Source organism: Aquila chrysaetos, chromosome 13 (assembly GCF_900496995.4).
Source record: "Aquila chrysaetos chrysaetos chromosome 13, bAquChr1.4, whole genome shotgun sequence".
In the NCBI taxonomy this organism is placed as follows: Eukaryota; Metazoa; Chordata; class Aves; order Accipitriformes; family Accipitridae; genus Aquila; species Aquila chrysaetos.
In genome coordinates this window covers 15,949,685-15,973,366 of record NC_044016.1, presented here as the reverse complement: position 1 = coordinate 15,973,366, position 23,682 = coordinate 15,949,685, and the positions used below count along the sequence as shown (strand labels likewise).

The 23,682-nt window shown below is 36.9% G+C and overlaps 1 protein-coding gene across 3 annotated transcripts in view; it reads right to left on the bottom strand.

The window, feature by feature from the left end:
- Positions 1-23,682, bottom strand: part of CAMKMT (calmodulin-lysine N-methyltransferase) — a 227,313-nt gene that overhangs the window by 42,824 nt on the left and 160,807 nt on the right. For all 3 annotated transcript variants that reach the window (XM_030034668.2, XM_030034669.2, XM_030034667.2), the window contains exons 4-5: positions 3,393-3,453; positions 326-380 (exon numbers count right to left, since the gene is read on the bottom strand). In XM_030034668.2, the coding sequence (XP_029890528.1) occupies positions 326-380; positions 3,393-3,453 (116 nt within the window). The remainder of the gene's footprint in view (positions 1-325; positions 381-3,392; positions 3,454-23,682) is intronic.

Here is a 23,682-nt window from a genome sequence, read left to right as displayed (position 1 = left end):
GCTATTCCTGTATCTTAGCAAATGGGACTATAATCTGAAAAAAAAAAAATGCTTCGGCTATGGCAATGAAAGACAGACTGTACGTGGCCTGGAATGTCACAACAAGAGATATTGACTACATGGAGGTAAAATGTTTCTGCTCATCGAGGCAACCATAAAATCAATATGATACGAAAGCAAGTCAATCTAGAAGGTCTCTCAAGACTCTGCAGCTTGACCGCAGCTGAGGCTGTTGACAGTTCTCTGACCCAGCAGTTGGAGGCACTGGAACATTTTTTCTTTTGTTTCTCCCTCTGAATGGGATTGGAATTGAGAAAAGACCTACCATGAGCCCAGCCAAGCATGTCATGCCACCCCCTAGCTCACACACAGCAAGGTCCCTGAAAGAGAGAAAGGAAATGGTAGAACCCATACAAATTAGATGAAAATGGTCAGAGAGACATATATGTTACAAGAACAAATTGCCATCTGCAGTAAGAACTGAGCTACCAGGAAGTTGTAGAGACACGACTAGGCTACCTCATGTCGGTCTGCGTTTTAAAAATAATTATGAAATAGAAAAGTCACAAAGCAGGCAAATCAGTGGGGGTTCCCTCATTAGTGTTCAGTGCAACATTACCACCGCTGAGCTGAAAAATCTGAGAAGGTTCCCTTTTTTCCCTTGTCAATAGCTCTGTCTTTTAAAACTAAACTAGCTAGAGTAGCGAAAGATAATTGTTAGGAAAGGATAACAATGTTAATCCACATTCATTCTTGCAAAAACAGTTAGAGAAGTAAATGGGGAAATTAATATTATTTATATATCTCTCCATATAGTTGTGCCTAAAAGCCTTTCTATATTAAAAAGAGAGAAGTTTTAAAACTAGCCAAATACCACAAAACAATTACATATGAAGAAATCCAATGCTTCAATTAGCACTTAAAACTGCAAGTGACCTACAAACAATGCTGTTATGAACAACGATTGGAACAGCAAAGAGTTAAGCCACAGAAAACTAAACCAAGTTAGTGTCAAGAGCCTAAACTGAACCTGAGCAGAGGGTTGAATACATAGTCTAAAAGGCTGCTTTTAACTTAGACCGCACCGTGTTGTTATTAAGACGTGCATGTGAAATATAATTTGGTGCAGAGAGTGTGCTGGATAGGAGCTTGGACGGGGAGCCATAAAGAATGTCCTCCAGAGCCATGGCCTGCCCCAGGAGGGGAGGAGGGAGGGATGCTGATCCCACAACGAAACTGCGTGAAGCGGCGTCTGGGGCAAGGCAGACCCTCAGTTTAAGAACACACTGCTTTATAGCTAAATCTGTGGCAACTGTTACAGCTGGCAGAAACGTTCCCATTGAGACATTTTTGACAGGCAGAAAATGGAATTTCAGCTAACCAGATTTTTTTTTGGTGCACCTTTTCTTCTCCCCTAAAATACCAACATTTGAAAATCTATTTTTATGTGAAAGTCGACTACTCACTCGACACTGATATTTAGGAAGAGCATCTAGGATGCCATTATCAGTATCAGTATACAGATGCTGATATTCTGTTCACTGGACTATGCTGTATGACTGTACACTAATGCTCGCTGTCTGGATGGGATAGATTTATTTTTCTTAGACTCCACAAATTTTATTTGAAAAAAGTCTGGTTGTTCTGGTTGTCCTATTTAATGGAAATGAGACAAAAGATGGACACAGTTTGGAGGAACAAGCCGTACATAAACCCAATGAGAATATAAAACAGATGTGGGAAATTTGCTGTTTGTGGTTTAAATAGAATGATTATAGGTTTTTTCTCACATAAGTTTTTATTTTTCTAAACCATATATGTCATATATATTAAAAGTATATACATATGGTTATATATATAAGATTTACAAGGCACTTAATCCTTTATGAGTCATGCTTATTGAAATAAACACAGAAAGCATCTAGTGTGGGGTTTTTAGTGCATTTTGAACCAAGTCTGTATGTACATAATATACGAGCATATACATACACACATATACATATATATATTTATGCATATAAATAACTTATTTCAGTGCAAAGTTCCCTTATTAGCAAATTTTAAAAATCATATCCACCTCTCAGGCAATATCTAGTGACATTTATCAATGAGAATTAAAATAAGAAACTCTACTCTGAGCTTGCTGTTGAGAGGGCATAATCCTGAGAAATCAGGTGTGAAACTGCCCATTTTCTCCATGGAAGTTTGGCTGATTGCTGTCTCTGAGTATCCAGGCTTGCATACCCAAACTAGGAAATGCCCTTTTAGTGAGCAGCACAGGGAGGTTTGCTGTGAAGAGCCCCTGAGAACAAGCAGAGCGTATGAGCCACGGCATGGGGCTGGACGGCAAAGTGCTATAGGGACACCAGTACAGCAGCAAAAGTCACACAGTGCAGGGCCCAGCTAAACTCAGAGGAAGGAGCAGCAGCTACCAGATTAAGTGTGTTAGCTGCCTCCTTTAATCGGGTGGGCTTCGTTCAGGTGGTGGACAGAGTAGAAATGAGGCTTTACAAACCAGGGCATGCTTTGGTGCCAGGTCTTTGATTTCAGATAGGAATCTGAGCAAGCTGCAGGAACCAGCTCACAGCTGACACGCTTTCAGCTTTGGTACAAGGGACAGGGACTTTCAGCTTGGTCTTCCTTATTTACTAACACCATGTGTACACAGACTGAGGCATTTTGTATACTCCAAGCTGGTTTACTTGGTATTAGCTTTGCACCCTCACTCAGAACACAATTTATGCCTCCAAATGCACTGTTATAATGGCTTTTCTTGCACCCCATTCATCCTCTGGACAATGAAACTTCAAGGACTACCAAGTGCAAAGCTCTGTATACTCAAGGGGAAAGAGAGAGGATGCAGGATGGATTTTACTTTTAGGTGTTCCTATTGGAGCCTTGATAACTGTCTTCTACAAGTTTAGAAAATGTGAAAAACCAAAAACAAATAAAAGTGCAGGATGTCTCAAAATTGTTTCACAACACTTAAATACAGGTGCAAGTTTCTCCATCTCTATATGCAGTGATTATTATGTATTTTATCAGGTAATATTTTGCTTGCTTTTGCAACAGATGTCAGTTTAAAGAATGTCTTTTATTTTTCCTGACCTTCACAATCAGTACTGATCGATTGGAGCTTCACTTTTGTTTCCCAAAAATCAAAGTGAAATAAAACGCCTTGAGTGGAAATCAAAAGTCTTTGACATATAGCAGAAAGCTTGCTGTGCAATATTAGTACCCAAAGGCAGCTCAGAATTCTTTGTTAAGAGCAACGTGCTTTCACCTTGAACATTTTAAATTTAATCTGAAGACTTAAATCATAGCAATCTTTACCATGCAGATACAATAAAACTAATAGATTGGAAAATATCTTTTTATGTTTAAGTCTGTACCTGAATATTTCATTGTGCTTTAGGCAGTAGTAAGCCAGCACTTCTTCAGAAGGCCAAATACCTATAAAACAAAGATATTTGCCATCTTAAACAGATTTTTTCTTGTCTAAAATAATATTTTAATACATATTACCATTTGCAGACCTCTAACAATTATTTAATTTTCTAAATTTGCCATAATACCATGGAATAAAGAAACAAGTAAGACTTCTAATGGAAGACTTCTGATTTAAGCATTGGAACTGAATATGCAATTGTCAAGACTTTAAAAGTTATGTAAAATTTAACTCCATGAAACTTCTAACATTTGGGTGTTCACACGAACATCAAACTGTACCACGCCAGATGCCAGGCCCACCTTGCCTTGTAGCCTGCTTCTAACAGTGGACAGGAGCCCCCTCCTTTTTCATTAGCTGTCCTCTACAGTCATTTAATTTCTTCCCAGTTTCTTTTTATCTAGCTCCTTTTCTCTTAGGTTTTGTTAGGTCAGGCATCAGTCTGACTGTAAGGCACAATGACCAGCCACACATGCTAAGGACAAATACAGGACTAGGGCAATAACGCAGCATGATTTCTAGTTGTGGCTCAAGAAGTTCCTGAGAAGGAGAGGAGATACAAGTGATAAGTTCTGTTTAATAGTCACCAAGGGATTTTACAAGTTGTTCTGTGGACTGTGGTAAACTTTCCATAGCTGCAACATCCTGTGGCAGCAAGTGCCACAGTTTCACCACGCTGTATAAAGAAACATCTCCTCTCTCTTGTACTCACCTCCCTTTTCGTTTTCATTTGAGGCCCTGTAGTTCTCGTATGGGAATAGACAGGAGCAATCATGCTTTTTTCACCTAATCTGTATTATTCATGACTTTATAAGCTTCCGTCATAAAACTTACACTGGTCATTGTCAACCTTGGCAAGTACTTGGAGGCATCCATGCAAATTTAGCCCTTCAACACCACTCACTCATGAAACTCCCTGTTTGGTCAGACCAGTTTCCCACCTCACTTGAACATGTAACTGAAGCACTGTGGCCCACGGAGAGGGCAGCACAGACCCTGTGAGGCTTGCATGCTCTCCTGCAAGCACCAGTCTCCATTGCTGGAGGGAGCCTGGGGAAAATAGACTCGTATTCAGGCACTTGACTTAGGTTCCCAAAGTTAAGGGAGGATGAATCAAAAGCATATGCGGCCAAACTATGGTTGTATGTTTTCCATCAGTTGTTGCTTAGCAATGAAAAAACATGCTTACCTACCTGTCCACAGGTAAAAACCAGGGTTAGCCTCCCCCCACAACACACAGCAATATGAATTAACATGACAGAAACCTAGTATTATGAACTACAGACACCTCAATGGTTTCAGTAAAAACAGACATGTTTAGATATTTCTCGACAGGTAAATTGAATTCCATGCAGCTTACTATGGATGTGCATCCTTTAGAACATTTTTAATAATTCTTTATTCTCGAGACTTTAAAAACATCACAACATATTTAACAGAAGCAGAAGTTTGGGAGAAAAACTGTTGTCTTTTTAAATCACTTAGAGCCTGATTGTAACCATCAAATACATAACTCTTCCTTTCCACCCTGTCAGTATTCTGAACTACCCTTACTCATAGTGATAAGTCATGAAAATTTATGAATGCGCTGTCGGCATGCAGATCAAGCAAAAGCCTAGACAGGATTTGGTCAAAACTTTGCATATAACTTTTGTATGACAAAGATCTTAAAGGTAAAAAAAATAGACTGACTATTCATATGTATGACAAAACCACTAAAGCGATATTGGTATTTGTCCTGTTTATGACAGTTCAGGCTGATTACGTGTTCATGAATGTGCTATTTTGCTTAGACTTGCTAAGGGTTAAAATAAAATATTCACATACGACCACCCATTCTTCAGTGAAACATACACTAAGAATTGTACAGGATTTTCCATCTCCCTTTTGAGCATTTCAATGCTTTTGAGCTTTGAAATATGCTAAAATGACAGATTTTGCAATAAATATAATAACTGTTTAAATATTTTAGTGTATAATATAAAGAATGTTTCAGTTTGCAGTGACTGGTGTATACTCAAGCAATAAAAGTGCTTTTTTAATATTTAGTGAAGACACAGCTAATTTAATACCATTTATAATACTTATATCTCACGTTACAAAAAAACCCCATGCCCACAAACACAAAAAACCTAAACCCTTTTATAGCAAACTTTTAGCTTGAGCGAGTTTTAAAAATACTTGTCAATTGTAGCAAAATCCTTCAACATCTGAGTTTTCAGTACCCTCAGTCAAATGTCTCTGGCTTTTCCACAGTTATTATTGAAAGGGCACTTTGAATAGTGTCACTAAATCTTTTATGAGGGGTCACTGTTCTTTCCCCTGCTACCATTACAATGTTGATACCAGCTGAAACTGCAGGTGTATCAGATAGCTCTGTGCTGAGAGAAGGGTAAAGCACCTTCAGAAAGACAATGCTCTTCTTTAGGCAGATGCTAGTGATGCACACCACTCTCCTCCCCGCTCCCTTCCCCCATAGGGAAGGAAGTATTACCTCAGCAATGATGTAAGTGGCTGGCAGCTAAAGAAGCAGGAGTCAGGAGGTCCTTCACAAACACAGCTCTCAAGTGTGGAAGCACACAGTGCTTCCAGCTAAGCCAAGAAGCCAGAAGCCAGAATACCTGTGTTAATTTTAGTAAAAGGAAAAGCTTCTCGTGCTTGAACAGGTAGGTAAGCCTCTTTAACTTCAAAAGAGGGATAAGCTTAAAGATCCACGTGGAGGAGTTTGCATTCTGTCTTCCCCTTCACTCTGACCTACATTCACCAACACAATGACCTACATTTTGAAGTTGCAAGTATAAGATAGTTCTGCTTCTGTTAGAAAACATACAGCTGTAATGCAGAAATGCAGCAATTCCTATGAGTTAACAACTACCACTAGGTTGTGAAAAGTGTAATTTATTTCCTGCAAACACATACATATGGATAGGGATTAAGTTTCCTGTGAGCACACCTAAAATAATTCTTTCATATTTAAAATAAAATTATTCTCATTTTGTATTATGAATTTGATTATAAATACATAACATGGGTACCTATTTGCATGTGCAACTGCTTACACATGATAGTCAATTATTTACACATGTATAGGCAAAAGAATATCAAAAGCTCCCCAAATGGTGCTTGCATTTAACAGGTTATAAATATACTACAAGTCCTAGTCAGAGGGACTAAAAATCTCACCGTACAAGGAAACAGACAGAAATAAGAGTTTCTTTTTGCAAAAATAAATACTTTGCGACATTTACTGGAGGTTTTACAACTCTTTATCACCTTGATAACTACAATGTGAAAACAGAATAGTTGCCAGAAAACACTGGAATCTCTACTGAAACAAATAAAAAAATTAAGTTGTGCTGGTGTTTAAAGGAGAGCCTCAAGGATTGTGATTTGGCATGTCTGAAGACGTGGAAGAGAGACAGCGCTCACAGAGAAATGCCTGCCTGCATTTCAGCTCTTGGCAGGTACCCTTTCACCATTAGGATGGAGTAGGAGATCCACTACAAATGTGCCATAAGAGCGATAATGTCTACTTCCAGACAGCTTAATGATACTTACTACGGTAGTAGGGACAGAAAAACGTTATCACTGCATAGTATGGTGATGGATGGAGAAATGCTATATATGCAGAGACATACAAAATGCAAACATTTCTACAGCACTTATCACCGTATCATAAAATCCACCAGAGTAATGGAGTCTATCTCACAAGAACTTGATGACATCATGAATTTCTATTGTTCCGATTTTGCACATTAGGAACCAAATTAAGAGACAGAGACAGATTAAGTTACTCAAACACACAAAATGAAATTATGGGAAGGCCAAGAAAAAAACCTGAGTCATTCTAACACCTTTAGGTATGATGTAACCAAAAAAGACACCCAAACTCTTCCTATAGAGGAACAACATGAACAAAAAATCACAATAATGCTAAGAACACATAAATTAAGTTGGTTTTATTACTCTCATGGTGCTTGCTAATGGAAAGTGTCAGGTCCTTCTGCACTAGCCATGGCATAACAGTTCTTTAAAGCAACCTTCAACCCATGTGGACTAAATCATGTGTAGGTAGCCTTCTGAGGATGTTTTTTTTTAACCATCAGGTGAAGCACCACTAGTCCAAAGCAAAAAAAACCTCTGTTGCTTCTGTGCTGAACCTAAAAACACTGAATCCTGTATGATAATACAGAAAATTTTCTACTAGAAATAAATTATCCAGTATTTAAAAAAAAAAAATTAAAATTATTGTTTCTCCTCTGTGGCTTTCTACCACATGTTTTAAAGAGTGCTGTCACACATTTGGATAACAAATATTGAGATCTGATGTGAAGTTCTTAAAGAACAGCATGTTATTAGAAAATTCTCAAGATAGAATGCTGAGAATTTTGAGATGTGTCTTTTTAAAGAAGACATTTGATTATTGCAAGCATTATGTTTCTGCACTGTTCCATAGGTACAAAGAAGTTGCAGTAGCTACTGATTAACTGGGATAGTGTAAGATAGAGTGCAACTCCGCTCTACTGTCCGCCAATATTACACACAGAAAGCAAAGGGGCAATGGGAAGTGTGAACCATCCCTTGAAGCTCTGTGTAGGAGGTATAAAGCTGTCCAACAACCGCTTCATTCATGCTAGGAAATTAAGAAATTCCTGTCTAAGCTAAGCCAAATGGAAAGTTTTGTCACTTTTCCCTAGCACTTCACATGGCCACATGTACAGATGTCTGATCTCAAAATTCAAATTTTGTCTTTTATTTGCACTATTAAACTATGAGATATCTTCCTATTAATTTGAAGCTTCAAGTAAATTTTGCACAAATCTTATTTTAACCCTCAAAAGCAAAGACAATTTAAATTTGAAAAGTCAGTCATTTTCTCCAGATGAATATACTCAGAAAGATCTTTTTTTCTACTGTGTCCTGATTCTTGGCTACATGAAATCACCTTATCTACTTTAATACCCACCAAAGCGACAGGAAAAAAAGCTTTATGGGCAAAGAGATGAATAATGTCTCAAAAGAAGTACCAACAATTGCACTGAGCAATGATGAATTGGTTTCTGACCCAAAGAAAAGTATTTTTTATCCTTCCTGACAAGACACATTGTTGGTGGAGAGCAGAAAAACCTTTGGCACCACAATGGACTGTGCAGAGGTGTTCAATTAAGCACCTATCCAGACAGGCAACTATTACCCATCTCCTCTGCTAAAAGACTGTAGAGTGGATGGAAAATCCCCAAAACTAAGATATCTACTGGAACAGGATATTCTAGAAATTTAACATAAGGAATTCTAGGAATTTAAAATAAGGTCCTTCCACTCTTACTGTAGCATTGTTACAATCCTAATTTTAGAGTATCAAATCTTATTTTCTACTGACAATGGCTTATATTCAAGTCACAAGGGAAGGTAAATTTGATAATTTCATCCTGGTTAGTTTTTCTGTGGATCACCACCACCATGCACAGCAAGAAGCACGGTACACCTGCTGGAGGTCCTGGAGAAGTAAGAGAGCAGGTCAAAATCAAGGTTCAACAGCATAGTAATTTGGAGTAAATTTCAAAACGAGGCTCTAACCAATATTATGAGCCCTTCTGTCAGTGGAACACTAACATTCACTTCCAAGTCAAAGAAAAAATATGAAATCATGAATAGTAAAATTATGACTAAGTACCAAGTAGATGCACAGCATATGTCTGCCAAATACACCTTGCTAGTAACATATAACATGATTGTTCTAATTTGAGTAATTGCTTGAGAAAGACTACTTGTAATTAATTGTACTGCTGTAGTTAGTTTGCATGGATAGCTCTCAAAAATACTTCTAGCTCTCAACTTTCTTCAAACTCCACATCTCAGGCCCCTTTTCAATATAATTTTATCATTAAAAATGTTGCTTAATATAGTCAGGAAGCAAAGATTTTATTTTCATTCACTTGTTCACACAGCATGCAAAATGTGACACAGATGAAAGGATAATCAGTAATCCAGGTTACCCAAGATCCCACCTAAGGTGTAGTGAATCTAAAAAACATAAACACATGTAATAAGGCACTAATACCACAAATACCCAAATTTTTAGCTGCCACAAAATGCAAGTATAGAAGAGTGGAAACCTTCCATAGAAAATGACTTTCCTAATAATCTAAAGACAAGTCTGGTCACTTCAGTAAAATGAAGGAATAGACGGAATTGCTAAGTGAGGAAAAAAAACCACTGAAAAAACTCTCATTATTTCATTCTGTTTGCAGTACACAAACCCCCTATTTTCAAACTTGCATCCTCAAGTTTAAGTTTACACCCATCTACAGCAGAAGCAGATAAAAGAGGGGTCATCGTCACCAAGTTGGTTGCAGATGGTGTGTCTAGAACTATTTTCCTACAAAATTTAATTTGAGAGCAGATTTTCTAAAGGAGAACAGCTACAGAGTACTGTGCCCTTCTGGACATTTGACTACCTCAAGTGTCAACATAAGAGCTAACCTGTTTTGAAAGTGCAATTGTCTAATCTGAGGCTCTGCATTCTGAAATTTGCAAGCAAGCAACTTCAGTGATAAATGCACACAGTGTGAAAAAAGAAAATTATTTAATGGCCTTTACAGTAGCACCTCACACCCATGTCTTACTGCACCTGACTTTTGCACAAGGCAAACCACCTTTTGAGTCCAGTGGAGTAATTTGAGGCAGGGAGAATGGCTAGCTTATTTTTCCACAGCAAGAATGCTATAAGTGAGTTTGAAAGGTACAAGAACACCACGAGAAATAGAAGATAGAAAGAGAAACACATCTCACCCTTTTCCCCTATGCATGTACATTTTATAGAAACTCTTGTCTCTCTTTCAATCTAAAGCAGAATTAATGATATTTAGATCATTGAAAAATATGTGTAAGCACCGCCTGAGATCTTCAGCCTAGGCAAAATGGCCTCAGCACTGTATCTCTCACTTTCATTCTCATTATTATTCAAGACTAGGAGGGAAACATGATGGTCTGCAACCTGCAAATTTCTTTTAGAGCGCAAACTTAAGAGGCTCGGTGGAACTGATGTGGAAATACAGTAACAAGTCAAAGCTGTAAATGTATGCATATCTCTTCCATAAGAAAAATCGGCAAACTGTACAAATCTACTTGTATGATTGTCTTTAACATGCTTTTTTCAAATGAATGAATTTGATTGTGTTGTGTGGGTTTTTTTTAAACTAGTTTTCAAATAGTTATTAAAAATTAAACAACACTGGAACAAACCTTTTGTGATTATAGCCTTCGTTCTCCTGCAAAAAACTGGATCTATAAATTTATGTACCATTGTAGATGTAAATTACAAAATTTTATATTCAACTATATTAAAACATCTATTCCAAAAATGATTACCAGTTGTGAAAAGCAGACAGGCTTATCACTTGCTGTCAGTTGTTCATGTCTAGTTAAGCAATAATGTGCTAAAACTGCTCTTTTGTTTTGTGTAAGAATTTTGGCAATAGAAGAAATGAACACTCGTTTAATAAAAACTCAGGCTGCTTTTTGCTTTGATGGAGGAAGCAGCTGCCTGTTTTCATTTGCTGCAGAGCAGCAAAACCCATCAATATAATAAGCAGCTTAGATGCATCCATCCACAGCATCTGTAAGGATATAGGGCTATTCGCTCAAAACCAATCCTTGGTTTAATTTTAACAAAGATGTGTCTGACATATTTGAAAATGCATTATAATAGAGTTTTGAAATGCTAGTATTTTCTCTTTTCTTTTTAAATACTTTTCACAGATTTTGAAAGGCAAGTATACATATTGGAATGATAGAAATGATAAAACAAATATTGCTATAGCAAACAGGAGAACTAGCCTAAAAATGCAAAGATGGAACATTAAGAGATGCCTTCTGGTTCACAGACTCTCCTGTCCCTTGAAAATATAGAAAAATAGTATTTCAGTCTTTTCAGTGAAGGGTTTTTTCACCATAACCAAGAGCAGAGAAAGATACTAGAAATAAGTATCACAGAAAAAAAACACCCTGCAAAGACCATAGATACATTATACCACTATATTTCCTGAGATACACTTTTCCTTCCCTCCCTCATGCTTTGTTAAAAGTAGATAGATTAATATTAATGCTCATTCCAAAGATACTTAAGATACTTATCAAATTTTTTTCTACTGCTGCCTGAAAGTAATATAATTTTTTACTAAGTTTCAGCAGTGTAAGTTTGTCCCAAGTGACAACTTCTAATTGCAATAAAATTTTTTAATTAAAAATAGAGTCATAGGACTTCCATACATAATTACAAAAACAGGAAGAGTGAGATAAAAGACCACCCAAGATATAAACTATAAAACTCTATTTTCACTCTAAAAATGTGATACAGCACATTTATATTATTAAAAATACTTAAGACATTATTATTATTTTAGTGCTGTTTGGCTTTCTAAGACCCTTCTAAGCTGAGCTTTTAGATGATTTGCACATTAACTGAGAAGTCAGATAATTCTTAATCCTCCTCTTTTTCAGATCCAATAATGGATAAGGGAGCATCTTAGCATGATCAACTAGCAATCTGCCTAGCCTGAGTGGTAGTACACCTGAATTTAGGATTAGTCATCCAGTTTTCATAATATCTGATTTAAATGAGCACTCATTCTGGGAAGTGTAGAAAAAGAATATTCAATGATATTTGAACTGTACCATTTAAATATGTAATAATAAATTTTGAGTGCATGCATATTTATTTGCTTCACAAACAAAAAGCCATACAGAAAGGAAGATTTTTAAAGAATCATGTCCAGAAAAAGAGTTGGATAGTTCAATTAAATAACTGCTTTTTTCAGTATTCAAAATAGCTTATATATATAATCAACCTTATCCCAGCTGTAGCCTTGTACCTCTATCTAGTCAATTCCAATATCCTAATTTCACTTTTGTCTATAGACGAAGTGAGGAAACTAGTTGGTTTGGGGATTTTTTGTGTGGTTTTTCATGGGGGTTTGGGGTTTTGCCTTTTTTTTTTTTTTTAATTAGTTTTGTTTTTTACAGATGTATCATGGGGAGAGAACGTAACAAACCTGTACATTAACCCTGGTAACTAATATTGCTTATCTTCCTCAAATATTTGATACAGAACATGGAAGTTTGGATAACTGATCTATGCACCCTTATGTAGTGCTCAAGATAAATAAAGTGGAATTTATTTGGCAGATTTTGATTGTGTTCAGAATTGTCTAGAGCTTGGATTTCTCATGTTTGTTTTTTGGTTTTGTTTTATTTTTTTCCCCATCAAATTAACTAAACAAAGACAATACCGTTCTGGTCCTAGTAGCTTCTGATTCAGTATTTTTCTTCTTTATCAAACTGCCTTTCTACATAGTTTACCAAACTATTAGAAAAACGTCTGCTCTGTGCTGCCAGGAGATATTAATTGTGTGCAAGTGGAAATAATAATTGTGTGCATGGTTCAGTTTGAAGGCTTTAGACCATCTCTCTCTAACAAAACAGTATCACAGTACTTGGAACTTCATATACTGGCAAAAGGGGACCATGCATCCTGCATATTCTTAAATGAAATCATTAGGTCACCATATTTAATAAGCCTTGATTCTTTCTCCGGGGGTATCTTCAACTGGTGCTAAGCGTGCAATTTTTAAAAGCCTACAGTACTGGCAACCACCCTGCAGCAGGTGCCCAAAATCTCGCTACATTACTAAACCTTGTTTTCATCTCTCACATGGGATTAGATTTGTAACGAGTTCTTTAAGTGAGAACACTGCACAAGGATGAGCCACTCTGAGACATCTCATCTATTTATAGATCCACATGGATCTATGTTCCATATGAATTTAGACTGTAAGAGTTAAGGCAAATGCTATCATTTATAGTGAGGGAAAATATTTAAGTTTTTTTCTGAAAGGCCAAGGATTAAATAGGCACGAAGATGCTTCAGATCCTTGCAGGTCAGGTTTGACATACATTCATAGGGCAACACACTACCATTGCTTATGGCTGGTTTTTGCCTGAACAGGTTTCAAGAGCCATAGCTGTTGATCTGGCACTTTCATGAGCACTGAATACAGCGGGCCAAATCTTCAGCTGGTATTATGTGGTATTATGCCAGTGTATCCCAGCTAATGAACCAGCCTTGAATTTGAAATATGCATGGTCTTTCTGAGAAACCAAGTAGCCTTTATTATATTAGTATATGCTAGTAATACTGCTTTCGATAATTTTGTAGAGTCAAATCCAAGGGTATCCTTCCCAGGAAATCAATGCTTCAGTGGGTTATGTTAAGGGAGGATACAAAAGTGGTAAAAGTAGAATTTAGTCTCTAAAGTGGCCTGAAATAGTAACAACCAATTTTCCTTGATTACTTTCACATTTCCGATGTTACTGTAATGAACTATGACTTAACTGACCACATTCTTATTTCACAAGGCATAAATAATGCAAAAGAGCAACACAGGTGTTACAAGAATTCTGCTGAAAAACATTGTAGAGCTGTATAAACACTTACTCTTTTACATTCTAACACATAAGTGCTCTTAGGTCAAGAATAATGTGCTTTGACTAAGATATATGGCTTAGGGACTTAGAACATTTTTCAGTGTTGAAAGAACACATTTCAGAACATCCACTGGATTGAGTCTCAAAAACAAAGGAACAAAACCAAAGCAAATCATTACACCCAATTTAATTAAATGAAAGCATGAAAGCCTATGCGCTAACCTCGTAACAACATGTTTAGGTTTATCATTGGTAGGTACTGAAAGAAAGTTGATCAAATTCTTAATTAAAGTGAGCACACGTTCTCTGACTTCAGGAATTGCTCAGTCGTACGCCAGCACAGAAATTGGGCCCCACCTTTTGACACAGCAATTTGAGTGGGAGACTTTTCCCTTGTATGCTCCATTCCATGGTCACCACAGACCCTTGGGTGACCCCAGGATTCTCTCTAGGGAGTAGCAAGGTTTTACACTATGTAACCTAAGCCACTTCATTCTTTGAGGCAGATTTTTTCTAATGGCAAAGCCAACATGGTAAGTCCTCAGTTTCTACAGCATTTCTTGCACAGATAGACCTTGAAACACAATGTTAAATCTGCATGCTGAACTCCCATATTAGGAGGTAGACTCTTTAATACCTAGATTATGTTTTTTCTTAATGAGTTTTTAGCTCAGACTTTAAAAATGGAGAGGCAGGTGTATAATCTTCTGAAATTCAAACTTTTTCCTTAAGGATTAAATGTGTTGTGACACTATTTTCATATTGCTCTCCATCAATAAAGTAGTATCACTGTAATAATGAGGAAAAGCACTTTTTAAAAAAGTAGTTGTATGTCACCATTATAGTAATTAGCAGTTAACAACAAATTCTAGCACTTTCTTGTTGTTCTCTTTTCCTGTTAAGAGTTTTAGTCACAATAAAAGAGTAATTTCCTGTTACTTCTGGGAAAGCGAGGGGGGTGGAGGAAGAAGGGATCATGAAATATATGCAATTTTCACATATAACACACTGCTGAAAATGTAATTCTCTATGTGTTCTTTCCTGAAAATATGTTCTATATTCCTGAATTGTCTTTGCTATCAGGAGCAGGATTGAAATCTCCACTTTAGTATTTATCTGAGGCTGTGATAGCTCAGTTGTCTGCCTCCAAATGCCAAGATAGGGGGAATCTCATCAACTGGAGACCAGCTGCATGATGGGCAGTTAATAGATATATCAAACCTTAGGATATATGCTAAGCTGAGGAGATGATTGGTCGGTTGATATACTGATTGATTAGCATAGGGAGAATGGGTTTCTTCTTGACAACCTAAGATTATGCTTCAGCTAAGCTCAAATTGCTTACACCTCTTCTATTGGGTTTAAAATTACAGTCCTGTCATCTAAAATCTCTCTTCAATGAAATTTTTACCATATATAAAAATTAAAGGGAAAAAGAAAGTAGGTGCAATGGATAAGAGTAAATGGGAGTAGATATATTTCACACTACTGCTGTTGGTACCACTAGAAAAAGTTGATAAGTAAATCCACTTGAAATATGTTACATATTCTGTACACTACTAGAGAGCACTTTACAATAATTTAGCGGGGGGGGAGTTCAAAATACTAAAAAGGAATGAGTGCTGATATTATTACTTTAAAAAAACTACAGAGGTTATTAAGTGAAGTAATTATATAGTTGTGATAATACCAATACATTTTTGTGCTCTTTACAGGCATTTCCTAGCTTTTGTAGAAATGTATTTAAATTATATTACAGGTATCAGGGAAATATCATATAATTGCAACAGAATGCATCACGTCACAGAGAAAGGCTTACATTCTGCCAGCTAGAGAAGCAACATATACACTTTTGTATTTTTCCTTGAGAAGTCCAGAATGTGTTTCCCCAAGAAAGCAGATGGAATTTAATTTTATTTATAAAACATTTTAGACTGCATCATCAGTAGGGCACGGACACTTAAAGAAAACACAATATTTTAAAAAATTACTATACTATGTAATTATATGTTGCCAAAACAAACGCATTTCTTACACATATCATCCATTTAACTCCCAGCATTACACGTTCTTCATAATACCAGGCTGTGTCAGTTAAGAAAGATACAAATGCTATTAAACAAAACATTAAAAAAACAAACAAACTTTTTATTATCTTTAATTTGATACTTTGAAACACTTCTCTGCTTGGGCAAATAAGAATTGGTAGTCATGTAACCAAAGGAAAGTGGCTCATTGAGAATGTTGAAATCTGCATTAATAAATAAGACTGGGTTTCTCAGATTTTTTTCTTCCCTTTCGTATCTGCTATGAGCGGTAGGGGATCAGCTGCAACTCAAATCCCCAGCTGAACAACCCAAATACAACCGAGTGAGCAGACTTAAAACAAGGCCATTTATTGGTGCCTGTTATGCAAACAAAGCATCCAAGTCTTAGAAACAGATGTCAACTGAAGCATATGCTTACTGTAAACTGGAATTTGATTCTCTTTATAAAAATAGACTTAAATAGGCCTTCAGAGACTAGGCTGCCTCTTGTTGTATACCATTGCCTAACTTGATTCAGCCTTAAGCTTTTTAAAAGATGAATAGACTGATATCTAAGGGCAAAAAAATAAAAGTAAAAAAAAATTAAATGGGAAATAAATGATAACATGTTGGAGCAGTTCCCAGAAGCAATTTTACAGATTTTCTCTAAAAACACAAGACAGGAAGTTCAAAGCACAGTGCAGGTCACCTATGGCATGTCGAGTTATCATTTTTATACCACTTAGGGTGAAAAAGGGACTTTATGTTCAAGTGGCAAGTTTAGTACTCTGCTTTTTCTTCTTCCTTTTTTTTGCTTTTTTTTTTTTACCTCTTCTCACATCTTGATGCCTTTTAAATGTCACTTATTTTACATGAGGCAGTTGGTGGAGACATGAGTCAACAGCAATCAGAACCATTATCCCCTGCAGCGAGCCCTGGTCCTAATGCATTATGACACCTTAGCTGGCCAGCCACCGATTTACCTTTCTGCTTCTTAGGGAATTAAGTGGCATCATGTGAAAATGGTTGTGATATGAACAGCATGGGCATAACTGGTATTAAATTTACCTCTCAGCCTAAGTGAATTTTCCTCACATGTGACTAATCAAAATGAAAGCTGTGGACATGGGCAGATCTGGCCAGCACTTCTCCACCCCTGGGATTGGGGCTATTTTGTTTTATCTCTTTGTACAAGCTGGCAGAAGTTTAAAGTGAAGGGGATAATCCAGTGCTGGTGTCTTTATGAAATAACATCCTTACATGAAGAGGCTTTTAACTGTCTGTCGCTGTCCTCTCAAAAAAAAAAAAGAGCGTGACAATCTCATTTTGCTGAGCACCCTCCCATGAAAGGAGAAAATAATAGCCATAACAGCTATGGCTAGTACTGACCTTACATGATCCATTATCCACTAAACACTTTAAAAGTCAGTTTTACATACACTGTGGGGGAAATTAGAGAACTATCACAATCATTTTCACTTTAGTGAATTTGTCTTCTGTTTGAAGTCAGTTACTTGATATCCTCATACATAACCCTCCATATCGCTCCAAAAAAGAAGGAAGTCTTGCTTTAAAAATTGATCTTGTGCAAAAAGGCAGGAAACACACTATACTTCTCCTATTCTGATTAATAAAGATACAGACAGCAGTGAAACTCAATTTAGCATGAACTTTCTTCAGAGTAAATGTGAAATAATACAAAAATCATTATATAATTTAGAAGTGTTCACCATCAGTACAAAACTATTTTTATCAATCATTTCAGCTGAGATAAGTAGGTGCCAAAGAAAGTGCAGGCAGAGCAATTATCATCCTGTGCAGTCAGAAAGATATTTATTCACAGACTAGAGTGACTTGCATTTTACTACAAACCAGCTGTGAATGTTACTGATAATAACAGCAGTACTAGATTTTCCCAAAGTACTGTAGTCTCTTTCTAACAACTTAATTGTACAGGACAAAAACGCCTGGAGCATGAAGTCCTCTCCTACTTGCAAGACTCCTCAACCTTCTGTGACTGTGAGAATTAATTTCTAATACGTGAATTTTAGTCATTTACTGTTTGCTGTAAGTTAAAGTCAGTAGTAACCCATAGCTCCAATTAGAAGTATTTCTTCTAATTTTATTCAAACAAATGTTGATTATAAGCTATGACTCAGTGGCTCAAATTTGAAGATTAACCCAGTCTATCAGAACATCAGTTTTAGGTTCAAGTTGTGCAAGTTGTCCTTTCTAAACATGAAATTTGGCTTTTTTTTTCTTTCCTATGATGGTTTTATTTTGCTTCACACACCAGGGTTTGCTATGTCTGGAAAGTGCTAGGAGACTTTCAACAATCTATTACTGTATATAATGTATGTTTGACTGGAGGGAAAAAAAAAAAAAAGGGCAGAAGAAACCTATGAAGACTAAATTATGGCATTTACAATATCAAAGCATACTTTTCTTACTGAGAGACACAGAAATACACAGATTTACATCAAAGTATCTATCTCACATATAATACTAATTTTTTTAAGAACCTAAACAAGCACCAACAAACACCATAAATATTCTTTACACTCATTTGTAGAAATGATTGAAGATAAAGATTAGAGAGAGGGTTCAGATTTTTAATCATTACAAACACAGGAAAAAATATTAATCATGCATGGAGCTTGCCTGGGTAACCTTCATTTTATCAATAAGGCCACATAATTAAGGTCAAGTTAATGTAGAGATTGAAATTTAGGGAACACGTCAATTAAGATAAACAGGAAAATTACCTCTTCCCAAAAGGATTAGCCTCAAGTGGAAAGGTTGGTTCAGAAAATTACAATCCATTTGGTAAGGAAGACGGATCCACAATAAAGTCAAATCTGAAGTGCATAGGCTGGCATATTTTACCCAAAAGAGTTGCAGAACAAAAATTAGAATAAAATAATCTTTCTTTTCCTTTTAGTATTTTCCCTAAAAAAAAATAAATGATTTGCACAGCAAAAATGGTTGCAATAGGTATGACATGTCTTCCCCCTTTTTTTTTTCTTTCTTAGTTTCAGACTTAATTTGACCTTGAAATCTTAACACCCACAGAAAAACAGAAGGTACCCTGTTTTCAGTGACATTATACATTAGCGTCACTGTAAAAATATCTGGACCAAATAGATATTTGTAAATATCCACTTAAGATTACCATGTTTTGCATGCTAAAAAGCAAGAATTATTATTCTAGAGTTTGACAAGAAACATGAGAGTGACAAAACACAGCAAAAGTGATATTCTCCATTGTCAAGAGGGTCCTGTCATTTCCCACCTAGTCATGCCCACTTCAACGTCTCAAAAATGATTTAAAAAATAAAAAATTTCCATTAAGTGTATTCCTTTTTTTGTTTTATTGCATTTGTGACAATACAACAAAAAAACTAAGAAAAGTTTGAATAGAATATGGGACCCTTCAGTAAGATGAGAAGACTGATAACTGTTTGAGACATGGAGACTTACAGTGACACTCCTCTGACATCCTCCGCCAGAAATTCTGTACCTAATTGCATGCTACTTCCCTGCTTTCCAAACACAGAATAACACAGTAAACAAAACAAAGGTGGCAGAGTTGATAGGGTCAAGGCTCAAGTAGAACGGTTAACAATGAAAACATGGCACTGGGATAATGTTTTTTCAAACGCTTATCTTGAATGCTTTCCATTTATCACCTAGAAGTACATCTGGGAAGCTGGGTTTTTGAATATATAGATATAAAACCACGAATGTATGCACATATTTGTTTCCATCCCAGAGTCCTTATAGGAAGCAGTGGTTTGCTGAATATTACTACTAGTTTCTCTTTCAACAACTATACCTCCAAAGTAACTTCCAAAGCATCCAGCGGAATTTGCCTCATTAAACCTCCTTGGGGGCAGTCATTGCTCTAACAGGTCTGCCAGTACCAAAAGCCCCAGGACCAGCCTGACATGACCAATGCAATCACTGCTCACCTTCTGTCCTCTCCAGCTACTCCTTCCAGAAGAGTGGCTCGAAAGTGTTACACCGCCCTGACCACTGCAGCGCCAGGTACGGTCACTTCATCTCCTAGTCATAGCACACGAATGAATCTAGCATGTCTATTTACAGATCTGCAATCTGACTTAAGTTTCGACTGACAACAGAATGTTTTTATGCCATCCTTTTTTTAACAACATTCTGGGACTTACATTCTGGGAATCCATGCCAACTTGTCTGTATAAATGTGTTCTTATTTAATAGCAATTCCAAAGGTTCAGCTTGGGTTTTCTCTTTTTTTTTTTTTTTTTTTTTCCTCCTTTATTAAATATATGCTGTAACATAAACTATTCTTTCTAGTGAATTGACATGCACAACTATAGGAATTTCAAACTATCCTATCCTATAGAGGGGCAATACATTATGATAGCCTCTACATAACGCTGAGATTTTTTAATTCAAAATGAAGACCAATACAAGTATTTCATCTCAACAAAGCAGCAATATCACATTTCAATATAACTTTTTTTTTAATTCAGGTGTAAATTCTTGGAACAAACCGTTCCAATAGAAAGCTAGTACTGACCACAAATTTGGGAATATATGTGCCAGAGAACACATTAACATTGCTGCAATATTACTTATTAGGGCAACAGAACTTTTCTTTCTTTTAGGAATGAAAACATATGAAAGGCAAACAAATGTATCTATATATCTATTGCTAAAATGGCTGAACAGGAAAATAGGAAAAAATACACAAATGCAGTTTAAAGGCACCATTCCAATTATCCCCTGGGTATTCTTGTACACCTTAGTTTTGTTAGGCATGATAAAGAGGAGAAATATTAGAGCAACCAAGCAGATGGTCTGTGGAACTAGATTACACACTTCAGAAATAAGAGAGAAGCAATGCATTCAACTCTTCTGTTTGGACAGAAGAGCCGTCTTAGCCTGTCTGACCTATTAGCTAGTAAACTGGAGCGTACCACCAAGTGCTATCATGCTGTTCCTTTAAAAAGCAAACAACCTCACTTTTTATGATAGGCACTGGATCATTGTAAGAGAATTGTAGGTAATGTCTGCTGCATTAGACAGATGGTCATATCATGAAACCATATACAAGTCACCACGACTAAAACTCATGTTCACTATCTTGTTAATCCGCATAAACTGCAAAACAAAGTAAACCTATGCTGAATGCTTTCCTTAGTATCTAACAGTTCATATATATGCACATACATATAATACTCACAACTTAAACATGTAATAAGGTTCAGTGTTTTATTTGACATACCTTTTCATAACCTAGTATTAATTTTGTATATATAATTTTGCAGTGTGAAAATTCTGATTCTAATCTCACCTTGATTTAACCTTTGCATAACTCCACTGACTTCCACAGAGCCAATGATAAATTAGAGAACAGACAATTTAGATCCAAGAATACTCTGTATCTTCTCTCACCATAAATAAGCTAAATACCAACAGAGAGCAGACCAGTACTCTACCAAGGCCAGGTTTTACTGTACATTTTCCAAAATACCTGGGTTTTCTTCTATGCATGCTTCAGAGCAGCAAACATTATTACTGCAGAATGTCGTGACTGCCTTTGCAGCAGTATGTTTGCAACTCCCATTCAGGCTTACACAAGGAAAAAAGGGAGATGTAGCCAGTCTCCTTGGGAGTGGTCAATAAAATCATCTCTCTCCACAAAAGTGTGTATCAAAAGATCTGTATGGTAAACATTCCCCCCACCAGGGCTGCCAAGGAACTGGAAAAATATTAAAAGAACTGGATTTCTGCATCTTGCTTATTTCTGATGCACGTTAGAGATATTATGTGGTAATAAATTATAATTACTTGGTAATTAAATCTACTTTTTTTAGAGAATTAACAATGAGTTAATCTTTCTTTAAAACAGTAAAAAAAAATGTTTCCAGCAACCAGGCCTTTTCAAGATGAGTTGTCTCTACATATATTCACATGGAGAGCCGCTCAAGGCTAGAGATGGTTTCCCCCTCCCACAACCACAGACAGTATATACAAGCCCCACCTAACCTCCTGCTCAGTTGAAGAATATATAAGATAGCACATTTCCTATCCACTAGGTTGCTCTCAGCCACAGAACTGCAACCAAACCTGGCAGACCAGGAATGATTTCAAATTGTACCTGGAGAGTTGCTGGTAAGTAACTACTGCCTTTTCCCCGCGTGCCAGCCGAGGTGCACATTCCCCATCAAGTTGACCCCAGGCAGTACTGTAATCACAGTGACAGATGCCAGGAGACAGGTCTGAAAAACTTCCAAATGAACAATTCTAGGTCTGCTGCACTAAATGCAGCAGAGTTCCTGGATACTTTCCCGGATGGTTTAACATTTGGAAAATATATGGATGGGAAACAGTGCATGCGTCCAGGGTGAAGACATCCGTAAATGAAGTCAGAGATACAGACTCCGCTCTGCTGTGGCACACGCTGACTAGCAGAGATCTGCTCTGTCTTTTGATCCCCGCCTCCTAACAGAAAGTGTTGGATGCTGTTCGGGGAATGAGGGGCACAGCCCAGCAAAGTGCCATTGTGTGTCTAAATGGTTCAGCGTTCTTCTGACCAACAATATCCCTTGAACTAAAGTGGGAGGGAGAGGGGGAAAGGGAGAGCAGAAGGAAAGGCTTTAGAGGAGAAAGGAAACAGAATAGATGAGGGTGCTTATGGATCATGCCTTGAGTATCAACTGATCAATCACAATGATGGTCCTGGCTGGGTTAAAATGCAGAAAAGAAGAGGAAGGAAGAATACAATGACATAAGAAGGCGAACATATTGTGATTATTGATTATACCTTCAAACCTGAGGGATTAGGTGTGCTAGAGGGTTGAAACCCACGGAAACACTAGTATTTCTCTCTGCATACCTGACCAACAGCCTGTTGCTGAAGGCCATGGAACCCGTATGTCAGAGCGTACGGCTAGTCCTAGAGCCTGCTCCTTGGTGCCAAAGAGAAAATTCCCACAGTGTTTTGCATAGCTCTCGAGCTCCTCTTTCAAATGCAAGATCATCAGCCACAGGAAAATCTTGTGTTGGCCCTTTCTTTAGCACTCTAAATAACATACAGGCCTTGTACCTTTGGCACATCTGTGGATTGGAAAGTTGTATCTGCTGTGCAGAGAAGGCCAGCTTTCTACAAGCTGACCCTTTGGATGTCTACCAACTTCTCTAAGTTCAATTTTTCAATCGCAGCTACCAGAGAACTCAAGAGAAACTAAATAAAAGTTGGATTTGAATATTCAGTTCTCAAGAGTTACCATGTACAAATGTAAAATCAAGAGTTCTGCAAATATTTTTAAAATTATAAGCAAAAAGTTGTTTCAAGGTGTGAAATATAATTTGGATTCTTGCACAAAAACATAAGCATGGCAACATGATCCATTAAAGTGGATGGCTGCCATAAAAGATTTGACTAGCTAACTGTGTATGAATATAGTCATTAAGAGAAAACATTTTGCTAAGATCATCTCAAAGGCCACTATCATTTCAGTAGCCACCCAGGGACTACAGAAGAACCATTTTAAAGATTACAGGGAGCATTCTCTATTAACTTTATACAGATTTGCCTAAGAATTTACAAAGACTGGATTGTAATTAAGACAACACTGCTGCATTGCTTGCAAATCATATTTTACTACACGATGACTGATTTCCTCACCTATCTACAGAATTTTATAGGAGAAACTGTAAGTCTTACTTTTAAGT